Genomic DNA, 23,184 nt, shown 5'->3' on the forward strand with positions numbered 1-23,184 from the left:
CCCTAATACTACATTCCCCAATACTACATTCCCCCAATACTACATCCCCCCAATACTACATCCCCCCAATACTACATTCCCCAATACTACATCCCCCCCAATACTACATTCCCCCAATACTACATCCCCCCAATAATACATCCCCCCCAATACTACATCCCCCCCAATACTACATCCCCCCAATACTACATCCCCCCCAATACTACATCCCCCCCAATACTACATCCCCCCCAATACTACATTCCCCCAATACTACATTTCCCCAATACTACACCCCCCAATACTACATTCCCCCAATACTACATTCCTCCAATACTACATTCCCCCAATACTACATTCCCCCCAATACTACATTCCCCCCAATACTACATCCCCCCCAATACTACACCCCCCCCAATACTACATTCCCCAATACTACACCCCCCCAATACTACACCCCCCAATACTACATTCCCCCCAATACTACATCCCCCCCAATACTACATTCCCCCCAATACTACATCCCCCCCAATACTACATCCCCAATACTACAATCCCCCAATACTGCATTCCCCAATACTGCATTCCCCCAATACTGCATTCCCCCAATACTGCATTCCCCCAATACTGCATTCCCCCAATACTACATTCCCCCAATACTACATTCCCCCCAATACTACATCCCCCCAATACTACATCCGCCCCAATACTACATCCCCCCTAATACTACATTCCCCAATACTACATTCCCCCAATACTACATTCCCCAATACTACATCCCCCTCAATACTACATCCCCCAATACTACACCCCCCAATACTACATTCCCCCAATACTACACTCCCCCAATACTACACTCCCCCAATACTACACATCCCCCAATACTACATTCCCCCAATACTACATTCCCCCAATACTACATCCCCCCCAATACTACATCCCCCCCAATACTACATTCCCCCAATACTACTTTCCCCCAATACTACTTTCCCCCAATACTACTTTCCCCCAATACTACATCCCCCCAATACTACATCCCCCAATACTACATCCCCAATACTACATCCCCCCAATACTACATCCCCCTCAATACTACATCCCCCAATACTACACCCCCCAATACTACACCCCCCAATACTAGATCCCCCAATACTACACACCCCCAATACTACATCCCCCAATACTACATCCCCCCCAATACTACATCCCCCAATACTACACCCCCCAATACTACATTCCCCCAATACTACATCCCCCAATACTACATCCCCCCAATACTACATCCCCCCAATACTACATTCCCCCAATACTACATCCCCCCAATACTACATCCCCCCAATACTACATTCCCCCAATACTACATTCCCCCCAATACTACATCCCCCCCAATACTACATCCGCCCCAATACTACATCCCCCCTAATACTACATCCCCCCTAATACTACATTCCCCAATACTACATTCCCCCAATACTACATTCCCCAATACTACATCCCCCCCAATACTACATTCCCCAATACTACATCCCCCCCAATACTACATCCACCCCAATACTACATCCCCCCAATACTACATCCCCCCCAATACTACATTCCCCCAATACTACATCCCCCCAATACTACATTCCACCAATACTACATTCCCCCAATACTACACCCCCCCAATACTACATTCCCCCAATACTACACCCCCCCAATACTACATCCCCCCCAATACTTCATCCCCCCCAATACTACATCCCCCCAATACTACATCCCCCCCAATACTACATTCCCCAATACTACATCCCCCCAATACTACATTTCCCCAATACTACACCCCCAATACTACATTCCCCAATACTACACCCCCCAATACTACACCCCCCAATACTACACCCCCCCAATACTACATCCCCCCAATACTACATCCCCCCAATACTACATTCCCCCAGTACTACATTCCCCAATACTGCATTCCCCCAATACTACATTCCCCCAATACTACATTCCCAATACTACATTCCCAATACTACATTCCCCCAATACTACATCCCCAATACTACATTCCCCCAATACTACATCCCCCAATACTACATCCCCCCCAATACTACATCCCTCCCAATACTACATTCCCCCAATACTACCCCCCCCCAATACTACATTCCCCCCAATACTACATTCCCCCAATACTACATTTCCCCAATACTACATTCCCCCAATACTACATCCCCCCCAATACTAACTACATCCCCCAATGCTACACCCCCCCAATACTACATTCCCCCAATACTACACCCCCCCCCAATACTACATCCCCCCCATTACTACATCCCCCCCAATACTACATCCCCCCAATACTACATCCCCCCCAATACTACATTCCCCAATACTACATCCCCCCAATACTACATTTCCCCAATACTACACCCCCAATACTACACCCCCCAATACTACACCCCCCCAATACTACACCCCCCCAATACTAGATCCCCCCAATACTACATCCCCCCAATACTACATCCCCCCAGTACTACATTCCCCAATACTGCATTCCCCCAATACTACATTCCCCCAATACTACTTTCCCAATACTACATTCCCCCAATACTACATCCCCAATACTACATCCCCCAATACTACATTCCCCCAATACTACATTCCCCCAATACTACATCCCCCCCAATACTACATTCCCCCAATACTACTTTCCCCCAATACTACTTTCCCCCAATTCTACTTTCCCCCAATACTACATCCCCCCAATACTACATCCCCCCAATACTACATCCCCAATACTACATCCCCCCAATACTACATCCCCCTCAATACTACATCCCCCAATACTACACCCCCCCAATACTACACCCCCCAATACTACATCCCCCAATACTACACCCCCCCAATACTACATCCCCCAATACTACACCCCCCCAATACTACATCCCCCAATACTACACCCCCCAATACTACATTCCCCCAATACTACATCCCCCAATACTACATACCCCCAATACTACATCCCCCCAATACTACATTCCCCCAATACTACATCCCCCCAATACTACATCCCCCCAATACTACATCCCCCCAATACTACATCCCCCCAATACTACACTCCCCCCCAATACTACATCCCCCAATACTGCATTCCCCCAATACTACATTCCCCCAATACTACATTCCCCCAATACTACATTCCCCCAATACTACATTCCCCCAATACTACATTCCCCCAATACTACATTCCCCCCAATACTACATTCCCCCCAATACTACATCCCCCCCAATACTACATCCCCCCTAATACTACATCCCCCCTAATACTAGATTCCCCAATACTACATTCCCCAATACTACATTCCCCAATACTACATCCCCCCAATACTACATTCCCCAATACTACATCCCCCCCAATACTACATTCCCCCAATACTACATCCCCCAATAATACATCCCCCCCAATACTACATCCCCCCCAATACTACATGCCCCCCAATACTACACCCCCCCCAATACTACATCCCCCCCAATACTACATCCCCCCCAATACTACATTCCCCCAATACTACATTTCCCCAATACTACACCCCCCAAATACTACATTCCCCCAATACTACATTCCTCCAATACTACATTCCCCCAATACTACACCCCCCCAATACTACATTCCCCCCAATACTACATTCCCCCAATACTACATTCCCCCAATACTACACCCCCCCCCAATACTACATTCCCCAATACTACACCCCCCCCCAATACTACATTTCCCCAATACTACACCCCCCATAATACATTCCCCCAATACTACACCCCCCAATACTACACCCCCCCAATACTACACCACCCAATACTACATTCCCCCCAATACTACATCCCCCCCAATACTACATCCCCAATACTACATTCCCCCAATACTGCATTCCCCAATACTGCATTCCCCCAATACTGCATTCCCCCAATACTGCATTCCCCCAATACTGCATTCCCCCAATACTGCATTCCCCCAATACTACATTCCCCCAATACTACATTCCCCCAATACTACATTCCCCCCAATACTACATCCCCCCAATACTACATCCGCCCCAATACTACATCCCCCCTAATACTACATTCCCCAATACTACATTCCCCCAATACTACATTCCCCAATACTACATCCCCCCAATACTACATCCACCCCAATACTACATCCCCCCCAATACTACATCCCCCCAATACTACATCCCCCCCAATACTACATTCCCCCAATACTACATCCCCCCAATACTACATTCCACCAATACTACATTCCCCCAATACTACATTCCCCCAATACTACACCCCCCCAATACTACATCCCCCCCAATACTTCATCCCCCCCAATACTTCATCCCCCCCAATACTACATCCCCCCCAATACTACATTCCCCAATACTACATCCCCCCAATACTACATTTCCCCAATACTACACCCCCCAATACTACATTCCCCAATACTACACCCCCCAATACTACACCCCCCCAATATTACACCCCCCCAATACTACATCCCCCCAATACTACATCCCCCCAATACTACATTCCCCCAGTACTACATTCCCCAATACTGCATTCCCCCAATACTACATTCCCCCAATACTACATTCCCAATACTACATTCCCCCAATACTACATCCCCAATACTACATTCCCCCAATACTACATTCCCCCAATACTACATTCCCCAATACTACATCCCCCCCAATACTACATCCCTCCCAATACTACATTCCCCCAATACTACACCCCCCCCCCAATACTACATTCCCCCCAATACTACATTCCCCCAATACTACATTCCCCCAATACTACATTTCCCCAATACTACATTCCCCCAATACTACATCCCCCCCAATACTAACTACATCCCCAATGCTACACCCCCCCAATACTACATTCCCCCAATACTACACCCCCCCCAATACTACATCCCCCCCAATACTACATCCCCCCCAATACTACATCCCCCCCAATACTACATCCCCCCCAATACTACATCCCCCCAATACTACATCCCCCCCAATACTACATTCCCCAATACTACATCCCCCCAATACTACATTTCCCCAATACTACACCCCCCAATACTACATTCCCCAATACTACACCCCCCAATACTACACCCCCCCAATACTACACCCCCCCAATACTACATCCCCCCAATACTACATCCCCCCAATACTACATTCCCCCAGTACTACATTCCCCAATACTGCATTCCCCCAATACTACATTCCCCCAATACTACTTTCCCAATACTACATTCCCCCAATACTACATCCCCAATACTACATCCCCCAATACTACATCCCCCCCAATACTACATCCCTCCCAATACTACATCCCTCCCAATACTACACCCCCCCCAATACTACATCCCCCCCAATACTACATCCCCCAATACTACATCCCCCCCAATACTACATTCCCCCAATACTACATTCCACCCAATTCTACATCCACCCAATACTACATTCCCCCAATACTACATCCCCCTCAATACTACATCCCCCCCAATACTACATCCCCCCCAATACTACATCCCCCAATACTACATCCCCCCAATACTACATTCCCCCAATACTACATTCCCCCAATACTACATTCCCCCAATACTACATCCCCCCCAATACTACATCCCCCCCAATACTACATTCCCCCAATACTACATTCCACCCAATACTACACTCCCCCAATACTACACCCCCCCCTTATTTTCTCTTATGTCAGTATGTAAAGGGTGTGACAATGTACAGTATAATTCTACATTCTTACCTACGCTGGCAATCGTTTGCTGCCCCTGCTATAAATCTGTCAACATCCTGATTGTGTGCCTAACATAATGGCCGCCTTTCAGTTTCAATCAATCTTGCAGTCCGTGTAACTCATCAGCTACAATGTATCCTTATATTACTACTGTAACATTATCTATTGTTACAGTTTGCAGCGCAAACTACTGTGAACATTGGCAACAAATTATCACAAACAGGAAAATGTTGCAAATATAGAAATAGAAATCAAAGGATGGGTTAAAATGCATTAAAAATGGCTTTAAACATTGAATGTAAAATACATAAATAAATAAAAACAGTCACTATTATCTAATACTACAGAACTGGTTTATTAAATTAAAACCCATAAGATTTCACATGTTTTTCGGCATTAAACAGATTTCCAATTTTTTTTTTTAACATTTTTCTTTTACTTCCGACGTTCCCGCATTTTTGGGGATTAAAAATGGCTGCTGACCGCAATCTAATGATCTAATAAAGCGAAAGAAAGCTGCGTATAATAAGTGGTGTAGCCAGTGGCAGTTATGACATTATATTATATCCGCCTGCGAGTTTTAGCGCGACTGAAAGTACGAAACGAGTGGTAGCCGCGGGGTTAAGTGGCAGGTCTGACTTCCTGCTGAATGTGCTACTTACAGGCACCATTCTGTCTTCTAACACTAGGGCCCTTATTTCATATTCTCTGTGAAGCCTCTTCCCTTCGCCGGGGAGGATTTAATTCCCATGTTGTTGCGATGAGCCTTTACGGTGGGAGTTTCGTTATATACCACGGGTGGCCAACTCCAGTCCTCAAGGGCCACCAACAGGTCAGGTTTTAGGATATCCCTGCTTCAGCACAGGGGGCTTAGTCTTTGGCTGGCCTGAAACCTGACCTGTTGGTGGCCCTTGAGGGCTGAGTTGAGAGCCCCTGCCATGCCCACGTTTCCGTGGCTGGTGACGAGACGCCTCTGGCCCGTAGCAAAGCATTAGAAGGACGTGGTATATGTGTGATCATGAAGACGTTAGATGGTTGAGCGACGTGACTTCCTCGCGACTGTAAGTGGCACAGCGCCCCCTCTATCTCACGTGGAAGGGCTTTGGGCGCACGGATTCAAATGCCTCCGCAGCTGAGACATTAGTGGTTGTATATTGGGGGCATGTAGCACGCTTAGAGCGGCGATGTATATTGGGAGCGTGTATGTAGCTCACAGCAGCGATGTATATTGGGAGCATGTATGTAGCTCACTGCAGCAATGTATATTGGGAGCGTGTATTTAGCTCACTGCGACAATGTATATTGGGAGCGTGTATGTAGCTCACAGCAGCGATGTATATTGGGAGCATGTATGTAGCTCACTGCAGCAATGTATATTGGGAGCGTGTATTTAGCTCACTGCGACAATGTATATTGGGAGTGTGTATGTAGCTCACTGCAGCGATGTATATTGGGAGCATGTATGTAGCTCACTGCAGCGATGTATATTGGGGGCGTGTATGTAGCTCACTGCGGCGATGTATATTGGGAGCGTGTATTTAGCTCACTGCGACAATGTATATTGGGAGTGTGTATGTAGCTCACTGCAGCGATGTATATTGGGAGCATGTATGTAGTTCACTGCAGCGATGTATATTGGGGGCGTGTATGTAGCTCACTGCGGCGATGTATATTGGGAGCGTGTATTTAGCTCACTGCGACAATGTATATTGGGAGTGTGTATGTAGCTCACTGCAGCGATGTATATTGGGAGCATGTATGTAGTTCACTGCAGCGATGTATATTGGGAGCGTGTATGTAGCTCACTGCAGCGATGTATATTGGGAACGTGTACGTAGCTCACTGCGGCGATGCATATTGGGAGCGTGTACGTAGCTCACTGCAGCGATATATATTGGGAATGTGTAAGAAGCTCACCGCGGTGATGTATATTGGGATCGTGTACATAGCTCGCTGCGGCGATGTATATTGGGTGCGTGTATGTAGGTCACCGCGGCGATGTATATTGTGAGCGTGTATGTAGCTCACTGCAGTGATGTACAGTATATTGGGAGCGTGTATGTAGCTCACTGCAGCGATGTATATTGGGAGCGTGTATGTAGCTCACTGCAGCGATGTATATTGGGAGCGTGTATGTAGTTCACTGCGGCGATGTATATTGTGAGCGTGTATGTAGCTCACTACAGCGATGTATATTGGGAGCGTGTATGTAGCTCACAGCAGCGATGTATATTGTGAGCGTGTATGTAGCTCACTGCAGCGATGTATATTGGGAGCGTGTATGTAGCTCACTGCAGCGATGTATATTGGGAGCGTGTATTTAGCTCACTGCAGCGATGTATATTGGGAGCGTGTATGTTGCTCACTGCAGCGATGTATATTGGGAGCGTGTATGTTGCTCACTGCAGCGATGTATATTGGGAGCGTGTATGTTGCTCACTGCAGCGATGTATATTGGGGGTATATAGCTCACTGCAGCGATGTATATTGGGAGCGTGTATGTTGCTCACTGCAGCGATGTATATTGGGGGTATATAGCTCAGAGCACCAATGTATATTGGGAGCATGTATGTAGCTCACTGCAGCGATGTATAGTGGGAACGTGTAGCTCAGAGCAGTGAGTAGTACGTCCGTGGCCTGTATACGTGGGATACTAACGCCGTGTCCGTGTCCCGCCCCTTTATCTTCCCCGTACTGCAGATAATGAGAATTAAACCTCACATAAGCCAGCTCATAATGGACATGAGCTTCCAGCAGCACAGTCACTGTGAATGCAGGTGAGAGGATATATACAGTGTGTGTGAGCGTGTGTGTGTGCGCGCGTGTGTGTGTGAGCGTGTGTGTGTGAGCGTGTGTGTGTGAGCGTGTGTTTGTGAGCGTGTGCGTGTGAGTGTGTGTGTGAGCGTGTGTGTGTGAGCGTGTGAGCGTGTGTGTGCGCGTGTGAGCGTGTGTGTGTGTGTGAGCGTGTGTGTTTGAGCGTGTGTGTGTGCGTGTGAGCGTGTGTGTTTGAGCGTGTGCGTGTGCGTGTGCGTGTATTTATATTTGTTTGTACAGAAACACATTTAGATGTGTGTGTGTGTGTGTGTGTGTATATGTGTGTGTGTGCGTACATGATTCAAAAAGTCCTTTGCCAGTGACACATAGTAGCACTGTATGAAGTTATACTTGCCACCACTGTACTCGGCGGGGAGGCCTACATCTGCGGTTTATATAATAATACTCTTTTTTTTCCCCTTGCAGACCAAAGAAAGATGTAAAAGGCAAACAGGAAAAGTAAGTGGCAGTCGTGTCCTGTGTCACCCCCCTCCCCTCCATGTCCTGTGTCACACCCCCTCCCTGTCCTGTGTCACACGCCCTCCCCTCCATGTTCTGTGTCACCCCCCCTCCGTGTCCTGTGTCACACGCCCTCCCCTAAGTGTCCTGTGTCACCCCCCTCCCCTCCATGTCCTGTGTCACACCCCCTCCCTGTCCTGTGTCACACGCCCTCCCCTCCATGTTCTGTGTCACCCCCCCTCCGTGTCCTGTGTCACACGCCCTCCCCTAAGTGTCCTGTGTCACCCCCCTCCCCTCCATGTCCTGTGTCACACCCCCTCCGTGTCCTGTGTCACACGCCCTCCCCTCCATGTCCTGTGTCACACCCCCTCCGTGTCCTGTGTCACACGGCCTCCCCTAAGTGTCCTATGTCACCCTCTCCCCTCCGTGTGCTGTGTCACATCCCCTCCATGTCCTGTGTCACACCCCCTCCCCTCCGTGTCTCGTGTCACACAACCTCCCCTCCGTGTCCCGTGTCACACAACATCCCCTCCGTGTCCCGTGTCACACAACCTCCCCTCCGTGTACCGTGTCACACCCCCTCCCCTCCGTGTCCCGTGTCACACCCCCTCCCCTCCCTGTACCGTGTCACACCCTCTCCCCTCCGTGTCCCGTGTCACACCCCCTCCCCTCCATGGCCTGTGTCACACCCCATCCCCTCCATGGCCTGTTTCACACCCCCTCCCCTCCATGGCCTGTGTCACACCCCCTCCCCTCCATGTCCTGTGTCACACCCCCTCCCCTCCATGGCCTGTGTCACACCCCCTCCCCTCCGTGTCCTGTGTCACACCCCCTCCCCTCCGTGTCCTGTGTCACACACCCTCCCCTCCGTGTCCTGTGTCACACACCCTCCCCTCCGTGTCCTGTGTCACACCCCCTCCCCTCCGTGTCCTGTCACACCCCCTCCCCTTTGTGTCCTGTGTCACACACCCTCCCCTCCGTGTCCTGTGTCACACCCCCTCCCCTCCGTGTCCTGTCACACCCCCTCCCCTCCGTGTCCTGTGTCACACACCCTCCCCTCCGTGTCCTGTGTCACACACCCTCCCCTCCGTGTCCTGTGTAACACACCCTCCCCTCCGTGTCCTGTGTCACACACCCTCCCCTCCGTGTCCTGTGTCACACCCCCTCCCCTCCGTGTCCTGTGTCACACACCCTCCCCTCCGTGTCCTGTGTCACACACCCTCCCCTCCGTGTCCTGTGTCACACACCCTCCCCTCCGTGTCCTGTGTCACACACCCTCCCCTCCGTGTCCTGTGTCACACACCCTCCCCTCGTGTCCTGTGTCCCACGCCTTCCCCTCCGTGTCCTGTGTCTGTAACAACTTGATCCCGGGTCTCCGAGCCTGTGTGTCCACCTTTTGTCAGATGTTTTATTTAACATGGTTGACTCCCCTTGCGTGACATTGGTCCAAGATGGCCGCCCAAAATGGGCGACGTTCATTGGCAGACTGATCCAACATGGCCACCTCCATTAGTGTACAATGAATTAAAAATGGCCGACACTTAATATAAAAACAAATAACTGGGATAGAACTGTGATTAGGCCCCAATTACCACGACGCACTCCCAGCCATGCAGCGCTTTTTGATTCCCGGTTGTTCTGGTGTTTATGGCGCATGTCGGCCTTGGTTGGGTACCAGCTTTTCTAACCGCGCGGTGTGATATGCAGGATTTCATTGTCCACGCCTCGGGGGGACCACGGGCCACGTTCAGTGGTCAGCTGTTCATGTGTCTGGCTCATAACACACTGATCCTTTGCTTTTGGTGGCGGCTTTGGTGATTAACCCTGAATGGGAGATCCCCGCGGTGGCCTGTGGATCTCAGCGTGGCCGGACCAGGCGCTATCCTCTCTGTATGACCTCATATTGCAGTCCCCAAGGGCCTGCCAAACCGGTCAGGATTTCAGGATAGCCCTGCTTCAGCACCTGTGCTGAAGCAGGGACATCCTGAAAACCTGGCCGGTTGGTGAACCTTAAGGACTGGACTTGGCCACACCTGCCACACTGGGACCGTTATAGGAACGAATATCAAAATCCATCAAGCCGCCTGCATGTCACCTTGCCTATGATTAAAAAAAGGTAGCACGGGTGCGCAGACCCATGGAGCCGCTTCAGCGCAGGAGCGGGTATCTGTGTGCCCAGCGAGGCTGTTGTTGTAGGGGCTTAAACAATTGAATGCATTTGAATGTGTTTCCTTACCCTGGCTCCCTGCGCACAATTTGAGTCCGTGTCATTAGTGTAACTCTCATTTGTTTGTGGTATTTTATTTTGGGTCCCCCATCAATAACTCCCCCCCCCCCCGCACCTCCCTCCCCCCTCCTCCCCCCCCCCCTCGTGTGCGCCCATCTGTAACCCCTTCCATGCTGTCGCGTTTTGCGTCTCCCCTGCACGGAATGGCCTGTAGCCGGCGTGTGCCAGGCGGTTCAGATTAGTGGGACTCGAGCTGCGATTAATCAGATCCGGGCACGCGTTACTTACACATGTGACCGCACCGTGATGATGGCGTGTGACGTGCAGGACGCGTTGGGTCTGGAGATGATGTCATTAGGCAGTGAAGGACCTGATTGGCCCTGCTGTCTGATGACCTCATTTTTACACAGGACGAGGTGTGATCTTTGCAAGCTGCATCCCTATAGGTGTAAAGGAAAAGGGCTTTGTAGCCTGGGAATCTGAGGTCAAATGTGTGATTTGCATCTTTTACCAAAAGGACAGATGGAGGTGTGTGTCTCTCTGTGTGTGTGTGTGTGTCCCTCTGTGTGTGTCTCTCTGTGTGTGTCTCTGTGTGTGTGTGTGTGTCTCTCTGTGTGTGTCTCTCTGTGTGTGTCTCTCTGTGTGTGTGTGTCTCTGTGTGTGTCTGTCTGTGTGTGTGTGTCTCTGTGTGTGTGTCTCTGTGTGTGTGTGTCTCTGTGTGTGTGTCTCTGTGTGTGTGTGTCTCTCTGTGTGTGTCTCTGTGTGTGTGTCTCTCTGTGTGTGTCTCTCTGTGTGTGTGTGTCTCTGTGTGTGTCTGTCTGTGTGTGTGTCTGTCTGTGTGTGTGTGTCTCTGTGTGTGTGTCTCTGTGTGTGTGTCTGTGTGTGTGTCTCTCTGTGTGTGTGTGTGTGTGTCCCTCTGTGTGTGTCTCTCTGTGTGTGTCTCTGTGTGTGTGTGTCTCTCTGTGTGTGTCTCTCTGTGTGTGTCTCTCTGTGTGTGTCTCTCTGTGTGTGTCTCTCTGTGTGTGTGTGTCTCTGTGTGTGTCTGTCTGTGTGTGTGTGTCTCTGTGTGTGTGTGTGTGTCTCTCTGTGTGTGTCTCTCTGTGTGTGTCTCTCTGTGCGTGTCTCTCTGTGCGTGTGTCTCTGTTTGTGTGTGTGTGTGTGTCTCTGTGTGTGTGTCTGTCTGTCTGTGTGTGTGTGTGTGTCTCTGTGTGTGTGTCTGTCTGTGTGTGTCTGTGTGTGTGTTTGTCTGTGTGTCTCTGTGTGTGTGTGTCTCTGTGTGTGTCTCTGTGTGTGTCTCTGTGTGTGTGTGTGTGTCTTTCTGTGTGTCTCTGTGTGTCTCTGTGTGTGTGTCTCTGTGTGTCTGCTCCCCCAGCAGTGGACGGGTTAAACCTTATTCCTAGTGGAAACGATATAATTTATTAATGATGTAACTTTCCTGCGATGTGATAGTTTGTAGAAATATACCCGTCACCCCCCCCCCCTCCCCACGGAAGCGATGTTCTGTGCCGCGCGGCGCTTGGAATAACGGGCGTCATGAACCGGTAGAAACGGCGCGGCGAAGGAATAGTGATTGTAACACTTTGGTTTGGAGGATTTGGGAGGAGGGAGGGGGAGAGGAGAGCCCAGGGGGGGACGGGTCAGGGCGGTTCCCCGGGACCCTGTTGGGGCCTGTCGGTTGGCACCGGAGCGGTAAAAAGTTTCCCTCAGGAACGTTCCTGCTGCAGCACGCCGGCTGATCTTCCCGGAGACGCGGGAGTGAGCGCAGGCGTTAACTCCTTCATAGCTGGAGAGACCATCAGGGACACCCTCCAACAATCCTTCTACTATATCTCGCATCCCAATACTGTGCTCCCGAGCTGCACAGGGAATGAGATCTGCATAACCAGGACTGTCTGAGCCTGTCCCTGATATGCTGCATTACATATACACCCAGGACTGTCTGACATGTCCCTGATACTCTGCAGTCAGGTCACTCTACATCACATATACAGCCAGGACTGTCTGAGCCTGTCCCTGATACTCTGCATTACATATACACCCAGGACTGTCTGAGCCTGTCCCTGATACTCTGCAGTCAGGTCACTCTACATCACATATACACCCAGGACTGTCTGAGCCTGTCCCTGATACTCTGCATTACATATACACCCAGGACTGTCTGAGCCTGTCCCTGATACTCTGCAGCAGGTCACCCTACATCACATATACACCCAGGACTGTCTGAGCCTGTCCCTGATACTCTGCAGTAGATCACCCTACATCACAAATACACCCAGGACTGTGTGAGCCTGTCCCTGGTACTCTGCAGTCAGGTCACCCTAAATCACATATACACCCAGGACTGTGTGAGCCTGTCCCTGATACTCTGCATTACATATACTCCCAGGACTGTGTGAGCCTGTCCCTGATACTCTGCATTACATATACTCCCAGGACTGTCTGAGCCTGTCCCTGATACTCTGCAGTAGATCACCCTACATTACATATGCACCCAGGACTGTCTGTGCCAGTCCCTGATACTATATGCGAGAAACTACCCTCTTCTCCTCACTATTCAGAAAAATATTGGAAATGTAACCCCCCCCCCCCCCCCCCCCAATGCATTTTCTTGGCCCCTCTGTCAGCAGAAGAGAAATCCCCCAGAGGCCTGAGTTGAGTTTGACCTTGACAAGAAGGCTGGAGGTCAGCGGATAGTCCGAGCTGGGAGCGCAGCTACAGCCCTTCCGATAAAGAACCTGCGCGGGGGGGGGGGGGGGGTGGCCTTTAATCACCCTCCTTTCCCCGCTCTTATTTCCTTTGCTGTCTCCGTCCTCTCTGGCTGGGAAGGGGTTAAACGCCCATGCGCCGTTCTTTGTTTGATCTGAACCACGGGGTGTGTTAGGAGGGGCGCCTGGTGTGTTATATAATGCAGCTGGGGGGGGGAGTCGGAGGTCGGGGTGCACGGGGAGCCCCAGCGCCTCGCGTAGTGTCCGGATAGTGCAGGATCGGAGAGCACACGGAGAGCGTGGCTGTGTCAGGGCTAGTGCCACGCAGGGAGCGTGGCTGTGTCAGGGCTAGTGCCACGCAGGGAGCGTGGCTGTGTCAGGGCTAGTGCCACGCAGGGAGCGTGGCTGTGTCAGGGCTAGTGCCACGCAGGGAGCGTGGCTGTGTCAGGGCTAGTGCCACGCAGGGAGCGTGGCTGTGTCAGGGCTAGTGCCACGCAGGGAGCGTGGCTGTGTCAGGGCTAGTGCCACGCAGGGGGCGTGGCTGTGTCAGGGCTAGTGCCACGCAGGGAGCGTGGCTGTGTCAGGGCTAGTGCCACGCAGGGAGCGTGGCTGTGTCAGGGCTAGTGCCACGCAGGGAGCGTGGCTGTGTCAGGGCTAGTGCCACGCAGGGAGCGTGGCTGTGTCAGGGCTAGTGCCACACAGGGAGCGTGGCTGTGTCAGGGCTAGTGCCACACAGGGAGCGTGGCTGTGTCAGGGCTAGTGCCACACAGGGAGCGTGGCTGTGTCAGGGCTAGTGCCACACAGGGAGCATGGCTATGTCAGGGTTAGTGCCACAGATGTGAGCGTGGCCTCGTCAGAGTTAGTGCCGCAGATCAGCCCACACAGGGACTGTGGCTATGTCAGGGTTTGTGCCACAGAGCAGCTCACACAGGGAGCGTGGCTGTGTCAGGGTTAGTGCCACAGAGCAGCTCAGACAGGAAGCGTGGCTGTGTCAGGGTTAGTGCCACAGAGCAGCCCACACAGGGAGCGTGGCTGTGTCAGGGTTAGTGCCACAGAGCTGCTCACACAGGGAGCGGGGCTTTGTCAGGGTTAGTGCCACAGAGCAGCTCAGACATGGAGCGTGGCTGTGTCAGGGTTAGTGCCACAGAGCAGCCCACAGAGGGAGCGTGGCTGTGTCAGGGTTAGTGCCACAGAGCAGCTCACACAGGGAGCGGGGCTTTGTCAGGGTTAGTGCCACAGAGCAGCTCACACAGGGAGCGTGGCTGTGTCAGGGTTCGTGCCACAGAGCAGCCCACACAGGGGGCGTGGCTGTGTCAGGGATGTAGTAACGGAGCTGGGATAGGGTGCCACAGAGCAGCTCACACAGGGAGCGTGGCTGTGTCAGGGTTAGGGCCACACAGCAGCCCACACAGGGAAGCAGTTCCCCTCTTATAACAGCATAAATCTCTTGAAAACAAGGACCAACCATAATCGGTCTCATGGACTTCAGTGGAGGGCCACTGATCTAACCGTGGGTGGGTGCCCACATTCCACTGATCTAAACGTGGGTGGGTGCCCACGTTGGTGCTTTCTCCTTCGTACAAAGGGGGAGAGGGTGGGTCCTGCCATCAATGGGTAACTGATGAGTTGTACAAGCTTTCCAACATCGCAGCAGCCTGATGAAGAACCCAGTGAGGTTTCAACCCGTGTAACTCATCACGTATCTGCCGGTCCAGTTAGAGGTTCCGCACCGACTCCGGCTCCCTCCTCTGTTATTCCTCCGACTCCGGCTCCCTCCTCTGTTATTCCTCCGACTCCGGCTCCCTCCTCTGTTATTCCAGTGACTCCGGCTCCCTCCTCTGTTATTCCTCCGACTCCAGCTCCCTCCTCTGTTATTCCTCCGACTCCCTCCTCTGTTATTCCTCCGACTCCGGCTCCCTCCTCTGTTATTCCTCCGGCTCCGGCTCCCTCCTCTGTTATTCCACCGGCTCCCTCCTCTGTTATTCCTCCGACTCCGGCTCCCTCCTCTGTTATTCCTCTGGCTCCGGCTCCCTCCTCTGTTATTCTTCCGACTCCGGCTCCCTCCTCTGTTATTCCTCCGACTCCGGCTCCCTCCTCTGTTATTCCTCCGACTCCGGCTCCCTCCTCTGTTATTCCTCCGACTCCGGCTCCCTCCTCTGTTATTCCTCCGGCTCCCTCCTCTGTTATTCCTCCGACTCCGGCTCCCTCCTCTGTTATTCCTCCGACTCCGGCTCCCTCCTCTGTTATTCCTCCGACTCCGGCTCCCTCCTCTGTTATTCCTCCGACTCCGGCTCCCTCCTCTGTTATTCCTCCGACTCCGGCTCCCTCCTCTGTTATTCCTCCGACTCCGGCTCCCTCCTCTGTTATTCCACCGACTCCGGCTCCCTCCTCTTTTATTCCTCCGACTCCGGCTCCCTCCTCTGTTATTCCTCCGACTCCGGCTCCCTCCTCTGTTATTCCACCGGCTCCCTCCTCTGTTATTCCACCGACTCCGGCTCCCTCCTCTGTTATTCCTCCAGCTCCGGCTCCCTCCTCTGTTATTCCTCCGGCTCCGGCTCCCTCCTCTGTTATTCCTCCGACTCCGGCTCCCTCCTCTGTTATTCCTCCGGCTCCGGCTCCCTCCTCTGTTATTCCACCGACTCCGGCTCCCTCCTCTGTTATTCCACTGACTCCGGCTCCCTCCTCTGTTATTCCTCCGACTCCGGCTCCCTCCTCTGTTATTCCTCCGGCTCCCTCCTCTGTTATTCCTCCGACTCCGGCTCCCTCCTCTGTTATTCCTCCGACTCCGGCTCCCTCCTCTGTTATTCCTCCGGCTCCAGCTCCGTCCTCTGTTATTCCTCCGGCTCCGGCTCCCTCCTCTGTTATTCCACCGGCTCCGGCTCCCTCCTCTGTTATTCCACCGACTCTGGCTCCCTCCTCTGTTATTCCACCGACTCCGGCTCCCTCCTCTGTTATTCCTCCGACTCCGGCTCCCTCCTCTGTTATTCCTCCGACTCCGGCTCCTTCCTCTGTTATTCCACCGACTCCCTCCTCTGTTATTCCTCCGACTCCGGCTCCCTCCTCTGTTATTCCACCGACTCCCTCCTCTGTTATTCCTCCGACTCCGGCTCCCTCCTCTGTTATTCCACCGACTCCCTCCTCTGTTATTCCTCCGACTCCGGCTCCCTCCTCTGTTATTCCTCCGGCTCCCTCCTCTGTTATTCCTCCGACTCCGGCTCCCTCCTCTGTTATTCCTCTGCCTCCGGCTCCCTCCTCTGTTATTCCTCCGACTCCGGCTCCCTCCTCTGTTATTCCTCCGACTCCGGCTCCCTCCTCTGTTATTCCACCGACTCCGGCTCCCTCCTCTGTTATTCCACCGACTCCCTCCTCTGTTATTCCTCCGACTCCGGCTCCCTCCTCTGTTATTCCTCCGGCTCCGGCTCCCTCCTCTGTTATTCCTCCGACTCCGGCTCCCTCCTCTGTTATTCCACCGACTCCGGCTCCCTCCTCTGTTATTCCACCGACTCCGGCTCCCTCCTCTGTTATTCCACCGACTCCGGCTCCCTCCTCTGTTATTCCTCCGACTCCGGCACCCTCCTCTGTTATTCCTCCGGCTCTGGCTCCCTCCTCTGTTATTCCTCCGGCTCCGGCTCCCTCCTCTGTTATTCCTCCGACTCCGGCTTCCTCCTCTGTTATTCCACCGACTCCGGCTCCCTCCTCTGTTATTCCACCGACTCCGGCTCCCTCCTCTGTTATTCCACCGACTCCGGCTCCCTCCTCTGTTATTCCTCCGGCTCCGGCTCCGGCTCCCTCCTCTGTTATTCCTCCGGCTCCGGCTCCCTCCTCTGTTATTCCTCCGGCTCCCTCCTCTGTTATTCCTCCGACTCCGGCTCCCTCCTCTGTTATTCCTCCACACGGAATCCAAAGCGAACATCTCCCATTTAAACCGCGAAATACAAGTGATGGACCATCATGGTGAGGGATCAGGGAGTAAGCTGATGGGGGGCACCTGTTGTGAGTCTCTTGAGCAAAACCCCCAGGTCACAGACCGGGACAGTGCCCAGGATAGTGACCGGGACAGTGCCCAAGATAGCGACCGGGACAGTGCCCAGGGTAGTGACCGGGACAGTGCCCAGGGTAGTGACCGGGACAGTGCCCAGAATAGTGACCGGTACAGTGCCCAGGGTAGTGACCGGGACAGTGCCCGGGATAGTGACCGGTACAGTGCCCAGGGTAGTGACCGGGACTGTGCCCAGGATAGTGACCAGGACATTGCCCAGGGTAGTGAGCGGGACAGTGCCCATGATAGCGACTGGGACAGTGCCCATGATAGCGACTGGGACAGTGCCCAGGGTAGTGACCGGGACAGTGCCCAGGGTAGTGACCGGCACAGTGCCCAGGGTAGTGACCGGCACAGTGCCCAGGGTAGTGACCGGCACAGTGCCCAGGGTAGTGACCGGCACAGTGCCCAGGGTAGTGACCGGGACAGTGCCCAGGGTAGTGACTGGGACAGTGCCCAGGATAGTGACCGGGACAGTGCCCAGGGTAGTGACCGGGACAGTGCCCAGGGTAGTGACCGGGACATTGCCCAGGGTAGTGAGCGGGACAGTGCCCAGGGTAGTGACCGGCACAGTGCCCAGGGTAGTGACCGGGACAGTGCCCAGGGTAGTGACCGGGACAGTGCCCAGGGTAGTGACCGGGACAGTGCCCAGGATAGTGACCGGGACAGTGCCCAGAGTAGTGACTGGGACAGTGCCCATGATAGCGACCGGGACAGTGCCCAGGGTAGTGACCGGGACAGTGCCCAGGGTAGTGACCGGGACAGTGCCCATGATAGCGACCGGGACAGTGCCCAGGGTAGTGACCGGGACAGTGCCCATGATAGCGACCGGGACAGTGCCCAGGATAGTGACCGGGACAGTGCCCATGATAGCGACTGGGACAGTGCCCAGGGTAGTGACCGGGACAGTGCCCAGGGTAGTGACCGGCACAGTGCCCAGGGTAGTGACCGGCACAGTGCCCAGGGTAGTGACCGGCACAGTGCCCAGGGTAGTGACCGGCACAGTGCCCAGGGTAGTGACCGGCACAGTGCCCAGGGTAGTGACCGGGACAGTGCCCAGGGTAGTGACTGGGACAGTGCCCAGGATAGTGACCGGGACAGTGCCCAGGGTAGTGACCGGGACAGTGCCCAGGGTAGTGACCGGGACAGTGCCCAGGGTAGTGACCGGGACAGTGCCCATGATAGCGACCGGGACAGTGCCCAGGGTAGTGACCGGGACAGTGCCCATGATAGCGACCGAGACAGTGCCCAGGATAGTGACCGGGACAGTGCCCATGATAGCGACTGGGACAGTGCCCATGATAGCGACCGAGACAGTGCCCAGGATAGTGACCGGGACAGTGCCCATGATAGCGACCGGGACAGTGCCCATGATAGCGACCGGGACAGTGCCCAGGGTAGTGACCGGGACAGTGCCCATGATAGCGACCGAGACAGTGCCCATGATAGCGACCGGGACAGTGCCCATGATAGCGACTGGGACAGTGCCCATGATAGCGACCGGGACAGTGCCCAGGGTAGTGACCAGGACAGTGCCCAGGGTAGTGACAGGGACAGTGCCCATGATAGCGACCGGGACAGTGCCCAGGGTAGTGACCAGGACAGTGCCCGAGACACGTCCCAGCATCTTAGAGAAGAGTTGTTTCCAATTAGGTCCAATGACAAACTATTAATATCAAGCCATGTGTGTGACAAAGGTCAGCGCCTGCTCTCCGCGTATCCCCGCCACCGCCGCGAGAGAGAGAGGTGAGTGCTGGGAGCGGAGGAGCACACAGGGGAACAGCCTTTTGTGCTACACAGACCCGGGGTGTTTTTGTTATTGCCCCTCTCACCCCTTATCTGGGGTCTCTCCTGACACTGGGCCATGCGGCCTCTTTCTCCGAAGCTGCCCACCCCCCTCACTGCGGCCCTACGCTCCGTCCCACTACGCCTTTACGCTGACCTCATTTCCCTGGCCAATGCAAAATCTGCTGTGGAGCCATCTTCCCCTTGCTAGGGGAGATGTCAGCCCATGTGTCAATCAGCAAAAAGAAGGCTATTGCGTTGCCTGAGGACGAGGGGCCTCTGCTTCTGTTAAAGCCTCTAACCCAGACAGCAGCGATTTCCTTGGCTCTTGTCAGACTCCCCGACCGGCCCCCTGCAGGGAGGAGAGACCGACCCCCTGCAGGGAGGAGAGACCGCCCCCTGCAGGGAGGAGAGACGGCCCCCTGCAGGGAGGAGAGACCAGCCCCCTGCAGGGAGGAGAGACCAGCCCCCTGCAGGGAGAAGAGACCGGCCCCCTGCAGGGAGGAGAGACCAGCCCCCTGCAGGGAGGAGAGACCAGCCCCCTGCAGGGAGGAGAGACCAGCCCCCTGCAGGGAGGAGAGACCAGCCCCCTGCAGGGAGGAGAGACCAGCCCCCTGCAGGGAGAAGAGACCAGCCCCCTGCAGGGAGCAGAGACCAGCTCCCTGCAGGGAGAAGAGACCGGCCCCCCGCAGGGAGGAGAGACGGCCCCCTGCAGGGAGGAGAGACCAGCCCCCTGCAGGGAGGAGAGACCGGCCCCCTGCAGGGAGGAGAGACGGCCCCCTGCAGGGAGGAGAGACCGCCCCCTGCAGGGAGGAGAGACGGCCCCCTGCAGGGAGGAGAGGATAGATTTGGAGCGCTTTCATGCAGCCGGTATGTCGGCGGACTCCCCGCTTGTGCATAGGGGCAAGTCTGTTAAGGCAGGGGGCTCAACTCCGGCCCCCACCCCCCCAACAGGTCAGTCTTTCACGACATCCCAGCTTCCACACAGGTGGCTCAATTAGTCCCTGCTTCAGCACAGGTGGCTCAATCCGTCCCAGCGTGAGCACAGGCGGCTCAATCAGTCCCTGCTTCAGCACAGCTGGCTCAATCAGTCTCTGCTTCAGCGCAGGTGGCTCAATCAGAGGCTCAGTCTTTGACTGAGCCTCTGATTGAGCCCCCTGTGCTGAAGCTGGGATATCCTGAAAACCTGACCTGTTGCGGGGGGAGGGGGGTGCTTGAGGGCTGAAGTCGAGGCCCCCTGCATTAAGGAGTCTGAGATCTGCCCCTGTGTGCGTGCGAAGGTTTAAATAACAGGGAAGTACGCCACTTCATCCCATGCAGGTACCCCCCAGCACTCGCATGCAGCCTGCACAGAGCCCCTCCCCCTGCGCCTGCACGCCTGACCGTGCGCGGTTTCACACGTTCATTCAGAGGATTAAACCTTGGGTGGGGTGGGGGGGGGCGTAATTAATAAACAAATTCAGGCAACTATATCTCAATCATTTCGTGAGTTCCCCGGTTGTGTTTCCATGTGGTCCCTTTATTATGTGATACCGCACCAGAAAAGGGGGCAGGATGAGGAAGAGATATGGTAGGGTGGAGGCGCGTTACTGGGGGCGTGGGTGACACAGGGCTTCAAACTGAACCATAAGCCGAAAGATTAAACGACCTTCAGCTGTCCTCGGGGGGTGGGGGGGGGGGGGAAGGGGGAGAGCGTTGCGACTCGTGAAGGGTTTCCACGAGCAATCTCCTGATCTCAAATGCAAAGTGAGGGTGCAGAATGTGGTCTCCCCGCCCTGCAGGAGTAGTGGACGCAGGGATTGGATACGGCAGATGTTGGAAGATGAGTGCAAAGCCTATAAGGTTTCAGGGTTAATAGGAGCGCCAGCCGGGTGACCAGTACCTGCGATGGGCGGTGTGCGCCGGGTATGGAGTATTACTGAGCCATGTTTAGTCCTAGGAAAGGAATGCAGGCCGGAGCCACCTCTGCCCTGATCCCGGGGCCACTGGACCCGTCCCTTGTTCCCTGCCAGGCTGCGTCTCGGGAGGGGGGAACCCAAGCGTTTAACCACGTCACTGCCTCAGGGACGTGCAACGGCAAGTAATGCAGCAGCTGGGTTTCCTTATATTCCTAAACAATTTATTTAGTGCCATGGAGGATACGTGGTAAATATCGCGGGCACTGCCCCTCAGGAGGTTGCGTGTGGTCACTGCCCGTGGGAGAGGCTGGGTGTGGGCACGCCCCCTCGGTTATTTTGTGTGTGGGCACTGCCCCTTGGGGAGGCTGGGTGTGGGCACTGCCTCACTGGGAGACTGGGTGTGGGCACTGCCTCACTGGGAGGTTGGGTATGGGCACTGCCTCACTGGGAGGCTGGGTGTGGGCACTGCCCTTCAGGAGGTTGCGTGTGGGCACTGCCTCACTGGGAGGCTGGGTGTGGGCACTGCCTCACTGGGAGGTTGGGTGTGGGCACTGCCTCACTGGGAGGCTGGGTGTGGGCACTACCTCACTGGGAGGCTGGGTGTGGGCACTGCCTCACTGGGAGGTTGGGTGTGGGCACTGTCTCACTGGGAGGTTGGGTGTGGGCACTGCCTCACTGGGAGGCTGGGTGTGGGCACTACCTCACTGGGAGGCTGGGTGTGGGCACTGCCTCACTGGGAGGTTGGGTGTGGGCACTGCCCCTTGGGGAGGCTGGGTGTGGGCACTGCCTCACTGGGAGGCTGGGTGTGGGCACTGCCTCACTGGGAGGCTGGGTGTGGGCACTGTCTCACTGGGAGGCTGGGTGTGGGCACTGCCTCACTGGCAGGTTGGGTATGGGCACTGTCTCACTGGGAGGCTGGGTGTGGGCACTGCCCCTCAGGAGGTTGGGTGTGGGCACTGCCTCACTGGGAGGCTGGGTGTGGGCACTGCCTCACTGGGAGGTTGGGTGTGGGCACTGCCTCACTTGGAGGCTGGGTGTGGGCACTGCCCCTCAGGAGGTTGGGTGTGGGTACTGCCTCACTGGGAGGTTGGGTGTGGGCACTGCCTCACTGGGAGGTTGGGTGGGGCACTGCCTCACTGGGAGGTTGGGTGGGGGCACTGCCTCACTGGGAGGCAGGGGGTGGGCACTACCCCTCAGGAGGTTGGGTGTGGGCACTGCCTCACTGGGAGGCTGGGTGTGGGCACTGCCCCTCAGGAGGTTGGGTGTGGGTACTGCCTCACTGGGAGGCTGGGTGTGGGCACTGCCTCACTGGGAGGCTGGGTGTGGGCACTGCCTCACTGGGAGGTTGGGTGGGGCACTGCCTCACTGGGAGGTTGGGTGTGGGCACTGCCTCACTGGGAGGCTGGGTGTGGGCACTACCCCTCAGGAGGTTGGGTGTGGGCACTGCCTCACTGGGAGGCTGGGTGTGGGCACTACCTCACTGGGAGGTTGGGTGTGGGCACTGCC

At 54.7% G+C, this 23,184-nt stretch overlaps 1 protein-coding gene across 5 annotated transcripts in view; it reads left to right on the plus strand.

The window, feature by feature from the left end:
- The window catches only part of VEGFA (vascular endothelial growth factor A), a 98,415-nt gene that overhangs the window by 58,493 nt on the left and 16,738 nt on the right, over positions 1 to 23,184 (plus strand). For 4 of the 5 annotated variants that reach the window (XM_075598810.1, XM_075598812.1, XM_075598811.1 and 1 more), the window contains exons 3-4: positions 8,452 to 8,528; positions 8,992 to 9,024. In XM_075598810.1, coding sequence (XP_075454925.1) covers positions 8,452 to 8,528; positions 8,992 to 9,024 — 110 coding nt within the window. Of the gene's footprint in view, positions 1 to 8,451; positions 8,529 to 8,991; positions 9,025 to 21,713; positions 22,187 to 23,184 lie in introns of those variants that run through there. The other variant, XM_075598814.1, reaches the window with a different exon arrangement.

This window comes from Ascaphus truei, chromosome 4 (genome assembly GCF_040206685.1).
Source record: "Ascaphus truei isolate aAscTru1 chromosome 4, aAscTru1.hap1, whole genome shotgun sequence".
Classification (NCBI taxonomy): Eukaryota; Metazoa; Chordata; class Amphibia; order Anura; family Ascaphidae; genus Ascaphus; species Ascaphus truei.